The 15504-nt window shown below is 37.0% G+C and overlaps 1 protein-coding gene across 1 annotated transcript; it reads left to right on the top strand.

Moving 5' to 3' along the window:
- Positions 1 to 4751: 4751 nt before the first annotated feature.
- On the top strand, positions 4752 to 14336 carry ELOVL7_4 (Elongation of very long chain fatty acids protein 7). The gene is made up of 5 exons (XM_012936803.3): positions 4752 to 5247; positions 6952 to 7419; positions 7721 to 7835; positions 8598 to 8757; positions 11787 to 14336. The coding sequence occupies exons 2-5, from the start codon at positions 6957 to 6959 to the stop codon at positions 11856 to 11858; spliced, it is 810 nt and encodes a 269-aa protein (XP_012792257.1). The 5' UTR covers positions 4752 to 5247; positions 6952 to 6956; the 3' UTR covers positions 11859 to 14336.
- The last annotated feature ends 1168 nt before the right edge of the window (positions 14337 to 15504 follow it).

Genomic DNA, 15504 nt, shown 5'->3' with positions numbered 1-15504 from the left:
AAACACTGAATACCTGTGACATCATCATTGGTGAGCCCGACGTGATCTGGTACACCTAATTGTAACTGTGAGTCTGTTCCTTTTTGGGATTTTTTATATATCATTGCCTTATTTTTTATTTTTTTTGAACATTGTGATTTTTTTTCGTGTTTTTTCTTGGATATATATATTTTTTCCCCTCGTTCATTATCGTACTTCATACTTCATCATGACTGAACAGACACCTAAAGTACTCAAGCTTAAGACTTTGTCCCCACCTTCGTTTCAACTGATGCCTTTCTGGCCCGACAACATCGAAGCCTGGTTTTGCTACGCAGAAGCCGACTTCTCCGAGCACGGCGTGATCGACACACGTGCACAATTCCTCGCAGTAGTCAAGGCACTACCGCGCGAATTCAACAGGTACGTAACACCTAGTATGTTTACTAGTGATGTTTCCGATCCTTACGAAATCTTAAAACGCTCGATTCTTAAACGAGGAGATCTAACCGATCGACAAAGGTTAGATCAACTCTTCAATAACATCGACCTGCAACACGGTTCTGCGACGGACATGTTGCAACGGATGAGAGAGGTTATAGGCCTAAGAACTTTCGACGAAGGTCTATTCAAACAACTCTTCTTGTCAAAACTTCCCCAACAGGTGCAAGCAGTTCTGGTCTCGTTCCAGAACAACGGCTTAGACGAGCTAGCTGCATCTGCCGACCGCATTCTAGAAATTACGAAACCTACTACCGAGGTATTTTCAGTCAAAGAAAAGCCTCACACGACTCAGAATGATATAACCGACTTATGTCACACACTTACGCGTTATCTTAGTCTTCGTACCGACCGTAAGAGATCGCGCACACCACGTAGAAGCATTTCTCGTAAGCGATCTGTCTCTAGACCACGAGAGACAGATAACCCCGACTGGTGCTGGTATCATAACCAGTATGGAAAGCTTTCCAGAAATTGCAGAAAACCCTGCAATTTTCCCAACACGAAACCGACTGATTCGAAAAACAATTCGGGAAACTTCCAGGCCGGCACGCGTTAACGGCAGCCCTAGCCGGCGAACAAAGCCGTCTGTTATTCGTCACAGATGTGACAACGAGAGTTCGCTACCTCGTCGACACTGGCGCAGAAGTTAGCGTCCTCCCAGCAAATCCTAACGACCGGCTTCACGAATCGACCCTAAACTTACAGGCGGCAAACGGAAAACCAATCGCTACGTATGGCAAAAGGTACGTTTACCTTAACGTGGGTTTACGCAAACCCATTCACTGGATTTTCGTTGTTGCAGATGTTTCTATGCCAATCATTGGTATGGACCTTCTACAACACCACAATCTGATCATCGATACGCGCAAACGGAGGCTAGTAGACGGGAACACTAATTTGTCCGTTTGCGTAACTTCTTTTACTGGTTGTAGAGTATCCCCAGTCACAGTTAAACATATGATAGACCCACTCTATCAACCACTACTCGATAAGTACCCTGGGATACAACAAACGCAACCGAGATTACCGTGTGTAACCAGCAATGTTACACATCACATCACGACTACAGGACCACCTGTATTCTCTAAAGCACGACGACTAGCTCCTGAAAAGCTAAGGTTAGCGAAAAACGAATTCGATCACGTGATGGACTTAGGAATCATACGACCGTCAAGTAGCCCATATGCATCTCCGTTGCACATGGTCCCTAAAAAGGACAGCAACGATTGGCGTCCAACTGGTGACTATCGGCGATTGAACGCGAAAACCATTCCCGATCGTTACCCGTTGCCTCACATTCACGATTTGACAGCTACCTTGAAAGGTACAACTGTCTTTTCGAAAATCGACTTGGTTAAAGCGTATAACCAAATCCCTATGGCTACTGACGACATACCGAAAACAGCTATCATAACTCCTTTCGGACTCTATGAATTTTTACGAATGCCTTTCGGTCTAAGGAATGCTGCTCAAACATTCCAAAGATTCATAGACGACGTTTTTCGAGGTCTCAACTTCGTACACGCGTATGTTGATGACTGTCTAATCGCAAGTCCGGACAGAGAAACACATCTCAAGCATCTGGATCTTGTTTTCGAACGACTTCAAAAACATGGCATTACTGTAAACGTTCAGAAATGCCAATTCGGAACCGACTCGTTAGACTTTCTGGGACACACTATCGATGCTCAAGGCATTCGACCTCTTAGGACCAAAGTGGCGGCCATTCTGGATTACCCAGAACCGACCACCGTCAAGCAATTACGCACGTTCAACGGCCTCGTAAGTTTCTATAGACGTTTCATACCCAAATGCGCATTACTTATGAAACCTCTGACCGACCAACTTCGTGGAAATGCGAAATCCATTAATTTGGACGACACCGCACGAAAAGCATTCTCCACAGTTAAGGAACTGATTGCTAAAGCAACTATGCTCGCACATCAGGACACCCGAGCACCCATTAGCATCGCAGTAGACGCATCCGACTCAGCAATCGGAGGAGTCTTACAACAATGGGTTAACAACTCCTGGCAACCCTTGGCATTTTTCTCTAGAAGGTTGCTAGACACCGAATCGAGGTACAGCACATTCGGTAGGGAACTCCTAGCTATGTATTGTGCTGTACGGCATTTCCAACACTACATCGAAGGTCGTGAATTCACTCTTTTCACAGACCATAAACCGCTCACTTTCTCGTTAAGCTCTCCTTCTGACAAGTACTCTCCCCGTGAGTCTCGACAACTGGACTACATTTCGCAGTTTACTTCAGATATTCAACACATCTCTGGAGCAAACAATGTAGTTGCAGACGCTTTATCTCGTATAACTTCCTTGAACAGTTTCCAAGGAATCGACCTTCTTAAACTCGCCGAGCTTCAAAAGAAGACAGTGATCTTCAGCACGAGTTATCGTCCACAACACTTAAACTACGCATCAAACAGATGGGAACAGGTAAAGAAACCTTACTTTGTGACACATCTACAGGTAGGGATCGCCCAATCGTGCCGAAACATTATCGACGCAATGTCTTCAACACATTGCACAAACTTTCGCATCCAGGTGTTCGTGCAACCATCAAGCTTATAGCAGAAAGGTTTTGCTGGCCTGGAATGAATAAAGACGTGAGGGAGTGGGCACGCTCCTGTGTAAGCTGCCAAAAATCTAAGGTTATCAGACACAATAAATGTCCCTTAGGCTCGTTTAAAACTCCCGATGCCCGTTTCGACCATGTTCATCTGGATTTGGTAGGACCTTTACCAGATTCAAATGGATACTCTTATCTCTTAACCTGCGTTGACCGTTTCACTCGATGGCCAGAAGCAGTACCTATTAAGGACATCACTGCTGAAACAGTGGCCCGCACCTTCGTCGAACGATGGGTAGCAAACTTCGGTTGCCCTTCAACCATCACTACAGACCGCGGACGTCAGTTTGAATCTGATCTTTTCCGTCGTCTGACCACACTTTTAGGAATCACTCGCTTCCGAACGACCGCCTACCATCCACAAGCAAACGGGTTGGTAGAACGTTTTCACCGACAACTGAAAGCTTCGCTATCAGCTGCAAACGTTTCACAATGGACCGACGCTCTTCCACTCGTCTTACTAGGTATCCGCAATGCAGTGAAAGCTGACATTGGATACACTGCGGCTCAACTCGTTTATGGAACGACACTTCGACTTCCAGGAGAATTCGTGGATCCTTCATCCTCTTCAATGAACATGGATCTAACCTCCTACACGAACAAGCTTACAAACGCAATGCGTTCAGTTAAACCTGCTTCCACTCGACCTCAATCAACTGATGTTTTCGTTCAACCTGACTTACGATATAGTACACACGTTTTCATTCGTCGAGACTCGCATCGACGACCATTCGAATCAGCATACGAAGGACCCTTCAAAGTTCTTCAACGTGAATCTAAGTACTATATGGTCGATAAGAACGGAACCAACGATAGCATCAGTATCGATCGCTTAAAAGCAGCGTATTTAGAAAGAAATCCTATCTACGTGGATTTTCCTTCGGTACAATCGAACGACACGACTCCGACACTTACAATACCTCATCCGACAACCAACACACACGATGATACCTCGACAGTATCCGAAAATAAACTTAAAACGACGCGTTCTGGAAGAAGGGTGAGATTTCCAGAACATTTAAACGACTATTGCACGTAAGGCACTTCTCGAAATTTTATATTTTTTTTTAAAAAAACAATTTTAATATGCTTATATATTTTTATTTCTTTTTAAAAAAAAACAAAACAAAAAAACAATTTTTTTTAACGCTATTACGTGTTCATGAGTTTATTTTCCATTTTTTTTTCCGCCGACATTGTGCTTTTACGCACATACGAGTGTATTTTCGACATGCACTTACATTTTCTTTTTTCTTTTCCAGGACGGCTGGAAAAGAACGATGACGTTTATGAGGATCCGAAATTTTCATTGTACATTTTCTTTTTTTACTATGTTGTACCTCCGTCCCATATAGTAAGGAAAGACGACCAGACGCTGCTAAATTTAGTAAGCTATCAGAAGAGTGTTTACCAACGACAAACCCGTTGGGTTTAAACTTCTGGCTGGCCACGTCTTAGGGTCGTCACTGCCCCACTAGGGGGGGAGTGATCTGTAGCGGTAAATAAATCCCCAAAATAAATAGCACTAAGTTTTCGACATTGGATGCTGACCATATGTTTTAGTGGACTCATCTAGCTGAAGGCGCTCGGTCAGGCATCTGCACCAGATCACGTGTGGTAACGCCGTGCTCAACATCAACCGCAATCGCTAGCCAGATTAGATCAGAGAATTCCGATATATTGGTCATCGCCAAATATACTCTTCCGATCTCCTCGACTCTGCCTTTTGATTTCTCTTGGTGGGAACGAAATATATTAGAAGGTGTTACTGGTAGAAGCGTTGTCAAACACTGAATACCTGTGACATCATCAACACACTCCGTAGGCCTTCTGTATTTAATACACAAACCAGGATATGAATCTGAAAAACAGCAAGAGTATAAGCATCACATAATTTCTTACGAAAGGCTCTGAACCAACAATAAATCCACTTAAAAAATGTGATCGAAACTTAATCATTTCAAAGACTCTTAAAAGATAAGCAATACACAAAAAATCAGAAAGAGCTTCCTGAACACGTAATTTGTTTTAAATCTTCACCATAGTTGTACCAAAATACACATCTGTTCAAATATAAAGTTTTTATCGTGTGCGGTCAGTGCTGTCCAACTTATTAGGTAAGTGCCACGCGAAATACTGCTAACGATTTCACAGTATAAGTAATGTCCCATCTTCTTCATGTTCACAGCACACAAAACTCAAGCATCATAATGAATTACTCTTATTACCTAAGGTTACCATAATATATTTCATTGTTGGTCTGGTAGGAATTATGCCGATAACTCGACCCAAAGTACAGAGATTTCAGGAGCTAAATATTCTCAATGATGCTCAATACACAATGTTCGTAATAAAATGCAATCTCCAAAACCTAAAGACAAAATATCTTTACTTTCGAAAAAAACACTTATTAAACCTAATGCTTGTTTTTGCCTCACAAAACCAGAGTAACTGCATAACAGAATGTGTTTCAACCAATTACATCCTTACTTACGATTATGATGCAGTTGCATTGCACTGATAGCGCTGATACTAACTCCGCACTAAACGTTATAATATAGGGATGATTGTTTCGACATCTTGATGACTGTAGAAAGTTTTAGGACTCGCCGTCATGCACATAATTGTGTTCGCTGATTGTTTTTGTGTCATGGTTAAATAACTCAAACCTCTGGAATACACATTTAAATCCGATTATTCTTTCTTCAGCTTTGATAATAAGATAGTGTCAGAGACAGAATTTGTGCACAGAAACAAAGTACCTGAAATTGTATGTGGCTGTTGAGTTAAATATCCAGGTACAAGAATACGTCTTAGGTGTGAGATTTTACAACGAACATCGTCATTACCAAGAGCGTTTGTAATTGGTTACTGATTAAGAGTTAATTATAATCAACACTAAATTTTGGGAATACAGCAGTTTACCAAAGTTCCGAGAATAAATAATCACCCTAAATTTTTAAAATTCATCATTTATGATCTTGGGTACTTTGACCCTAATGAGTTTGTTGCAAATTTTAGATACTTGAATATCTAATATTACTTTGACAAACCTAAATTCTGAATAACTAAAGGGCGATTTCTTTTACTTCTCTTTGTCGGTGATTATAAAGCAAACTATTTGAGGTTTTACTGAGGCTTCATTAATTTTATCAGAATGATTTCCTCTCATCGTTCTAAATGAAGTGTGGTAGCTTAAGCTTATGAATATGTGGTATTTTTAACCCATTACGATTAGTAGCAGGAGGAAAGAACCGAGAATAAAATGTAGTAACGATGACTTTAAAAATGCGATGTTTCAAGATTGTTACGGCCGCAATCACTCTGGTGTGCTTTTTTTTGGAAGTAACTTATGTTTCTTACTTTGAGATTGACACGATATATAAACGCTCTGGTAGTGTAAACGAGTGTACATGCCTGAAAACAGCTTCTTGAAGGGTTTTTTTAGCCATACTGTATGGATGTCCGGGATTCACTTGCGAATTTTTGATGTGCATAGTAGTGCTTTGAAACCTCATTTTGAACTCACCGCTCCGTACTGGCAAGCTTAAGGTGTAGGTATCTGCTAATTGTTCGTGTCACTTGGGTATTTGCAGTAAATTCAGTGAAATAAAGAATGTCTATGTTCATTGTAAACACCTCAACAACGGTTTGAATTCCCTAGTGTAGTAGCCTAAAATACGACAACCATCTTCTTGTACCGCTTCTTTGTTCTCTTTTCGCCACAATGCCTTTTTCTCTGATGTGAATGTACGCCTAAATAGATAAGACCGACGTAGTCGTTACCTAATTTCGTTATCACTTTTCTTATTTGATACCAGATATTATGGCTAATATTCTCCCTCCAGCTGATCCACGAGTTGAAAACTGGCCACTAATGAAAGATCCAACACCTGTGTTTGTTACTGTCCTACTATATCTAACTTTTGTTCTCTGGTTGGGTCCAAAAATTATGAAAAAGCACCAAACACCGTTTAACCTACGTCCACTTATGATCGTTTACAACATTTCTCTAGTTCTGCTTTCGAGTTGGCTAGTGTACGAATTTGCTGTTTCAGGATGGTTTACAGGATATTCGCTTGGTTGTCAATCTATTGATCATTCAAGAAGACCGATTGCTATGCGTATGGCTAGTACTTGCTGGGTTTTTTTCATTTCCAAAATAATTGAATTATTTGACACCGTATTGTTTATCCTCCGAAAGAAATTTGAGTTAGTTAGCTTTCTTCATGTTTTTCATCATGCAATCATGCCTATTTCCTGGTGGTACGGTGTGAAGTATGTCCCAGGTGAGCCCTACTCATTTCCTTAGCTTCCATTATAATTATTCACATAATGTAGTCCTTACGTAATTTATATGGTGTTATTTAAAGTTGATCTGTTATTTGATCCACCTTAAGTTTGACTTAGAGGCATTCAATTTTTAATGACTGATATCAGATAACTTAACAGTGTTTATTATGTTCCTAAAAATACATTCTGGTTACATAATGCCTACATAACATTGACCATTAAACTACCATGCATTTCCTAAAATTAATTCCTCAATCAATCACTATATAACAAGAAATTTTTTTATTTTTCTTTCAGGTGGTTTAGGAACTTTTCATGCATTTTTAAATTGTATCGTCCACGCCTTTATGTATACTTACTATGGTTTGGCTGCAGCTGGACCTCGTTTTCAAAAGTATATATGGTGGAAAAAGTAGGTTTTCAATATATAGTGAGGAATATATTGTCTACAACATTTCTAATATTCAATATTATTGCCTTACTTATCAGAAATTTTACTTCAGCTTGTATCTTTCGAAGACGTGAACTGTTACTTAACAATAACGCTGAATACCTAGATTTCAGATCAATGTTCCATATTCAATTTCCCATACATTTCTTAAACAATTTAATCGATTACCCAATCAGAACTTCTTGACAATCATTAAGTGTCTAATATTGTTTCAGTCTTTAATGGCTCACATTCAATTTATCTTTAATTATTTTAGCCTCCAGTCACTTTACACTAAAGCGTAATAGAGGTTACCGTGGTACATATGCGGAGAATCATTGCTTTTGAATTACTCAATATAAAATTTTTTCGAGTTCTTGATTAAAACGTCACTGATTTTACGTATTATCTCAGTGGCAGTAGACTTATTGTTACTATCACTTAAGGTCTATAACAATCAATGTTCATTGTCTGACCCACATGTACCATGCATCATGCGTTTGCCAACAAAACATACAGACGCTGATATATTCAATGTCTACAGAAACAGAGATCGTAATGAAAAACTTAAAATGTTAGACGCATTACATCAAGATTAGGAAAATAAGTATTGTCTGCCATGACTGATTCGTTTGACCATCTACGTTTTACAATTTGAATAAGAATACTTTCTGATATTTTTATATGTAATGTAGTGGCAATGGTTAATTAATTCCTGACTTTATATTTTTGTATTTTATACAGATACTTAACTGCAGCTCAAATAACCCAATTCATCATTGTTATTTTTCACTCAACATATGCATTGAGTATAACCGATTGTAATTACCCAAAATTTTTCAGTTACTGGATTTTGGCGTCAGCATTGATTTTTCTTTTTTTATTTTCCAAATTTTATTACAAAGTAAGTATAGATAGAATGAGTTCTCTGAACTAGATAATTTATTTGAGGAGCTTTCATTGTTTTGTTCATGACATCGTCATAGCTTAGTTCATTGAGAAGTGATCTTTTTCAGTTATTCCACTAGCCTTATACCAGTATGCCCTGATGGTCTTGTTTGTCATTGACCATCATGCCAGATTTTCTTGTAATTGTTTGTCCTTGTACCCAAATCGACTATATTGTGTCATCAACCTTTGATTATTTATTCACTTATTCATGTGCACCATGGAACCCTGCAAAAATATACATCAATTAAAGCTGCCATACAATATTATCAAAACGAGGTTGTATTACCAAGAGTAATAGAAGTAGTAATAGTGTTTGTGGTAGTAAGAAAGACCAACTATTAAAGTGTAAAAACGTCTGTAGGGATTTTGAGATCCAGAATGTAAAAGAAGATAAAGAAAAAATGCATCTGTGCCACTGCAAATGATTCTGAATCTTGTCACCCAAAGTCTCCAACCACTAATCGCGGTTGTCATGAGGATACCAATTAGATAGCCTTATATACCTATATGGCTAATTCGAATTGTCAATGATTTTCGTTTTGTTCTTGATACCCTATCTCTCTTCAAGTCTAGACGGACTTTCTTAATATACGTCCTAACTACTTCTCAATGAAGATATACTATCTCTAATTGATTTGTCCTCTTTATAAAGTACTTTATATATAACCTCAGTATTACCTACTCGATGGTCTTGACATAGACGATCAATACCTCGAAGACATCTGTGATTGAGTGCTATTAATCTACGAAAATTCTTTTTTCCTAATAGTTTTATTTCTTATCCATAAAGTAGAACTAAATTAACTGCTGCCGATATGAGTCGTCCTTTGGTTTGTAGATAGATATCCTGTCTACTTCACAAGTAATTTAATTTGGCAAACCTAAAACAGGTTTCAGTACTTGTATCAAAGTTTTGTCAGACGCCAACACACAAAGTCCGATGAGACTTCCAAGATAAATTAAGTGATCAACAAGCTCAACTACTTTACTTTCTCTGTCCCTCTCGTTAGTTTAAGGATCGACACAGACCAATCTTTAAATAATATTTCTCATCAGGAGTTCATCCCAAGTATGCTTGCACTGTTACTTAGGGTTATCAGAAGAATGAATGTTGTCAGTGTCTTCATCAAACAGGATTGTACCATCTGTTCATTCTAAATCAACGAATGAGTCTCCTGTTAGAAGGCCGACCCTTTGAAAGTCAGCTGGTCGGAGTATTATTTGCAGAAGAATCTCTATGGTGAAGTTAAACAAAAATGAGAAAATTGAACAACCTTGACGAATACCAAATAAGGTTGATGATTCAACTTACGGTTATCCATAAGCTCTAACGTGACCAGTAGTGTTCGAGTAGAGAGCCTAAACAAGGTTGATGTGCGTCTATGATATGTCTTTTACTGGCAGGCATTGCCAAATAACCTCACAACAAACACAATTGACTGCTGTCTCAAGGCCAAAAAGTAAGATTACTTTGGAACTTCACAAAATATATCTATGTTCCTTAACCTGACTAAGGGTGAATATTTGGTCTGTTCTTCCACACCCATATATGATGCCGGGAAGCCTTTCTAGAATTCGTTCTTCATGACCTCTAGTTAAGGTTCGAATTAATATTGTTGACAATATTTAGATAATATATCAATCAAATAATTTCGTTTGTGATTTTTATGAGAGTAGATTTCTCCTTTCTTATAAACTGGAACGACCAGTCGTCAAAACCAGTTAGATTGGATTACGTGCAGTTCCTAGATTCTAGCTCATCCAAGTCAGTCCAGATAATTATTTGATTGATAATCTCCCGAATGGGTTGATAAATCGGATCTAATTGGATATGCTCATTAGCTATTGATTTGTTTTTTCAGAAATTTTACAGCATTCTTTGAACTCTTCCATTACAAAATGTTGACGTTCTCACAATCGAATTATTGTCCTTATTTGTTTACGTATATTGATAACAACTACAATATTTCATGTTGTTTATGTCCGTATATGCACGTTGTCCAAAATGATCGTTATCCGAATGAATACAATTTATTTTGTAGATTGTGTTCTAATTGTCTTCTTCAGTTATTGTGTCTTTTGGTCTATATAAAATAGAATAGAGTAATTAATTCAGTTTATGAGCTAAATCGATTCTATATGGTTTTGAAATCCTCATGATCTCTGATATTTCTGAAATTTGTGTAATAACTAAGAAGTTCTCGTCTCTGTGTATTAGACGCTGACGATAGTTAGAATACTCACTAATACCAGAAGTTGGCACTCAATCTGCAAATAATCATTGTTCAGATGTTAAACATTCTACATCTTAAGTCTGTGTTGTACTGGTGTACAATTTTTATCCGATATGTCCTAGATTTAAACGTCTCTCTACTCTTATGTGATTTAATTAACTGACTTCAGTCATTAGTACCAATACCTAAAAAATAGTATGACTTAAATCGGAGTATCTGAACCTGATCTAATTAGACTAGTTATACTATTTTCACATGTTTTATATCTAACACAATCCATTATAATCGATTTAACTCAAAATTATATTATTAGATAGCGGAATTGTGAAAATTTGAACTGTTTTTTTCTTAATAGTTTCACCGATTGACTTTAGTTAGACATTATAAACCAGGGAGTAATGGATAAGCGATATCATGTTGGTTTGTAACTTCTCATTAGTCCTCATTCAGTAACCTACCGTGCGAATCAAACCCATGACCTTCAAATCTCATAATGACCTCCCTACCTTCAAACCACTTAACTAACATCTAATGGTTTAGTATTCTAATTTAATTCAATTCATATAATTACCTATTCAACTTCCAATGGTATTGATAAATGACTGATACTGACATTTGACTCCACTACTAAGTATGATCAAAATCAACACAGTGTTCATAATGTAAATTATTAAAATGCAATAATGTGTTAACAAATTTATTTTATTCGTAACAATATTTACTTTTTTTCTCTCTTTCTCTAATTTAGGCCTACGAGAAACCAGTTCATTCATTAAATGGATTAATAGTTGATAATAAATACCATAATAAAGCTCATTAAATTATCTTGTTAGGGTTTGTTTTTTCTTAAATGTAATAGAAATCAGTAGTAATGATGACAGTCATTATAGTTGCATAGGTTGGAATCTATTGAATACATATATATGTATCTATAAGGGTCTTTCTCTTTTTCTTACATCAGTCCATTCTTTATGGTTGTTCGTCGTGATAAACATAATAATTCTTTATGATATTTTCTCAATGATATTACATTAGCATCTTTTACTGTTTTTTGTTTTGATGTAGGATTTCATTTTGTAAAAGATACATCAGTCAATATTATAATTTTATATACGCACACACACACACCTGCACATTCATACAAATGATTATACATGTATCTATGTGCATTTTTGTTACAAATACATTGTTCTAATTGTATATTAATAATGTTCTCTTTTTATGCTTAAATATTATCAATTTAATATCAGATGGGTTTTGTGGAGATTGTAGTAATTTCAATGGTTAAGATCATGAGTCAGTTGAAGCTAGACCGCCATGGAAAACCTGGAAACACTGGATGGCCGTTTTTATTCCTATTGTGAGACTCAGCAGTGCGCATCCATGATCTCGCCCCCTGCGACACTCGAACCCAGAACCTGAGTGATTTGGTGTTTAAGTGCTCGCGCGCGAAATCAGCAGGTCCTGGGTTCGAATCTCACAGGGGGCGAGGTCATGGATGTGCACTGCTGAGGAGTCCTACAATAGGAATAAAAACGGCTGTTCAGTGCTTCCAGGTTTTCCATGGTGGTCTAGCTTCAACTGACTCATGATCTTAACCATTGAAATTATCATCAGTTTAATTGATAATTTATTTTATTATATCAAATAAACATTTATAACGGATGAAATAATAGCGTTACGTAATAATTATCTTATTATAATCATTGCCATGTATAATGTGTTTGTTTTGTTTTCATTATTTCTTTGATAGATGAGATAAGATTGAACATTGATAAACATTTAATGATATTATCTATTAAATCTGAAGTTTGAATTCTATTCTACTTGAACTCGAATTTAGATAATGAAGTTTTATTTTACTGTAACTTACATGTACACTTACAAGTGGTTCGATTTGATAAATACTTTATTTAACAAATCAGTTAGATGATCATATAAACTATGTTCATTTGAATTAATTAATAATATGAAATAATGATCAGGTCGTTATAGATAATAATATTGATTTGGTGGAAATATCTGTTTGCTAAAAGTAAACTCCACTTGTAGCTCTTCTAATGTTATAACCGGTCCCGAGCCCAGGTCAGGGAGAAATATTGAGTTTGGCGTCAGCAATCCTATCCCGTAGAAAACAAGTTTACTTAAAAAAAACATTAAGTGAGAAAAAATTGAACCACTTAAACTCTTCCCTCTGAGCTCAAGGAAAAATTATGATGGCTCATAGTGAAAGTCGAGATTCGTCGGAAGTCATGAGGCTGATGCCCCTTCTAACAACAAGAAAAATAATTAATATAGGCATATAGAATGTTCGGAAAATGTGGAAGACTGGCAGGACCAACCGAACAGATTCGAAAATGAGAAGATACAACTTGACGGTTCTTAAAAGAAGCGACAGAAATGATTATATTCGACAGAGATAATGTTATACTCTGGTCACGAAGAAGAAAATGTTCCTCAGACTCAGGTAGATGCTCTGATGCTGTCCAAAGAAACACTTCAAGCACCTGTAAGATGGAAATCTAATGGATCCAGAATCATCAAAGCATCCTTCAAAACAAAAAAGGTTATCAAAATGAATGCTATCCAGTGCCATTCACCCACCATTGATAACGAGGAAGACGACAATGATCAGTTTTACGCGACCATCCTCCATTATCTTCTGTGAATAACTGCATCACAACTGACACGGTTGATATCCACCAGTCACAGCTTCTCAGTGGTCTAGACGTTAAGCTTTTGTGAGCGGGACCTAAGGTACTGGGTTCGAGTCTTGTGTGCGGGTTTGTGGATACTTATTGCTAGTGAGTCCTATACTAGGACGAGACGATCATTCAGTGCTTCTAGATTTGGATTGGTAGTCTGATATTGATTGGTTTATGATATCAATAAGACCTCAACAATCTCCACAACCCTATACAGATCAGTTTTATGTTTAGACTCTTTAAAAACAAATAGAAATTTTCATCAAAGAAACAGTGCCTCAGAGTAATAAGCTGGTGTTCCGAACCTTTCTTATACCTACATCAATATAGATACTTTATCAGTAATAAAAGCCGTAATGGGAATAATATGACAAGATTGATTACACAAATGTTTTCCATGATTGTTTTAATCATTTATACGATCAAAGAGTGCTTACGTAGCTACATAGTTTAGATGACAGTTTTAAATTCAAACAAGCGAAAACCAATAAATTCTCATTGACTAAGGTTTCAACTAAAATCTACTTTAAAGTAAATACGCATATTGTGTAACCACACTTTCAAACTATAGTTGGTTTACACTTTGAAATGGGAGGATAGATATTTTTATCATCAGTTGTCTTTTATGAATTCATTTGGTATTGTTTACTTGAATCTTCCTATTGATGTTTAGGACTGCAATTGATCAATCTCTGATTGGCAAATGTGCATCCAGTGAGTATTGCTTCGATATTACCTTAGTTCACAAGCATTATAAGCAAAGATGAATAATGGCTAGCAGTGGAATCCAGGATGCGCGTTTCGCCCTAAGTAGGCAACGCTATGGCGTTTGAAGCGGACGGTACTAGGTTCGAGTCCCAGGAATGCAGGTAAATCTAGCTGACGAGTCCCAATTAGGACGAAACGTGCGTCCTGGATTCCACTGCTAGCCTTTATTCATCTTTACTTATCTTCTATGAAGTTGTAACTGGCTTTCTTAAAAACCCTCCTGTCAATATTTGGGTCATGAATGGCTGTCCATATGTATGGTGTCGTTTTATGACGAACATTACTAAACTATACACATTGGGTAATGAAACAATTCTCTCAGTTTGTATATATTTTTTTAAGAAACAAAGTACTTTACATTCAGTTTAACAAATGTATTTCATACATACATTTTCTTAAGCTGAATAATAATAATTGAAAAATAAGTTAAGCTCCAAGGTATCTGAAAAGAGTTGTCTTAATCTACTCTAAATCGTACATATGCTATATGCTACTTATGTCGACAGTAGAAAGTTGAGAAGATCAAATCAAAGAGAGTATTTGTTATGACAACAGGAATGAAGGAGCGATGAAATTCAATTTAACCATATACCCAAGCTTTATAGTGAGTAAATTATTATTTTTAGCAACATTAACTTCGATTGAATGTTCATAGTTCTTATCCTATATCTTCAACTCTTGACAAAATATACAATGATGGGAAATTTTGAATACGACTGAGATATGTGTCTATTATTTCTCTTGATTATTTTAGTGAAGATCGTGGATGTGCACTGTTGAGGAGTAGGACGAAACAGCCGTCCAGTGCTTACAAGTTTTTCCATGATGGTCTAGCTTCAATTGACTCAATATGAACTACTAAAATTACTAGAAGATCCACAAAACCCCTTTTGATTCTAAATTAATTAAATAAATTAATATTCGATATACAATACTTCATTTCTATGTAATAATCAAGTCAAATTCAGTGAATTCTATTATTATATTAAGGTT

Source organism: Schistosoma haematobium, chromosome 7 (genome assembly GCF_000699445.3).
Source record: "Schistosoma haematobium chromosome 7, whole genome shotgun sequence".
Taxonomy (NCBI): domain Eukaryota; kingdom Metazoa; phylum Platyhelminthes; class Trematoda; order Strigeidida; family Schistosomatidae; genus Schistosoma; species Schistosoma haematobium.
The sequence above is the reverse complement of the archived record's forward strand: the minus strand, read 5'-3'. Positions and strand labels throughout refer to the sequence as shown.

Coding starts and splice junctions, on each gene's coding strand:
- ELOVL7_4 (XM_012936803.3), top strand. CDS start 6,957: ATGGCTAATATTCTCCCTCCAGCTGATCCACGAGTTGAAAACTGGCCA. Junction 7,420..7,720: donor CGGTGTGAAGTATGTCCCAG/GTGAGCCCTACT, acceptor TTTTTCTTTCAG/GTGGTTTAGGAACTTTTCAT. Junction 7,836..8,597: donor AAGTATATATGGTGGAAAAA/GTAGGTTTTCAA, acceptor TATTTTATACAG/ATACTTAACTGCAGCTCAAA.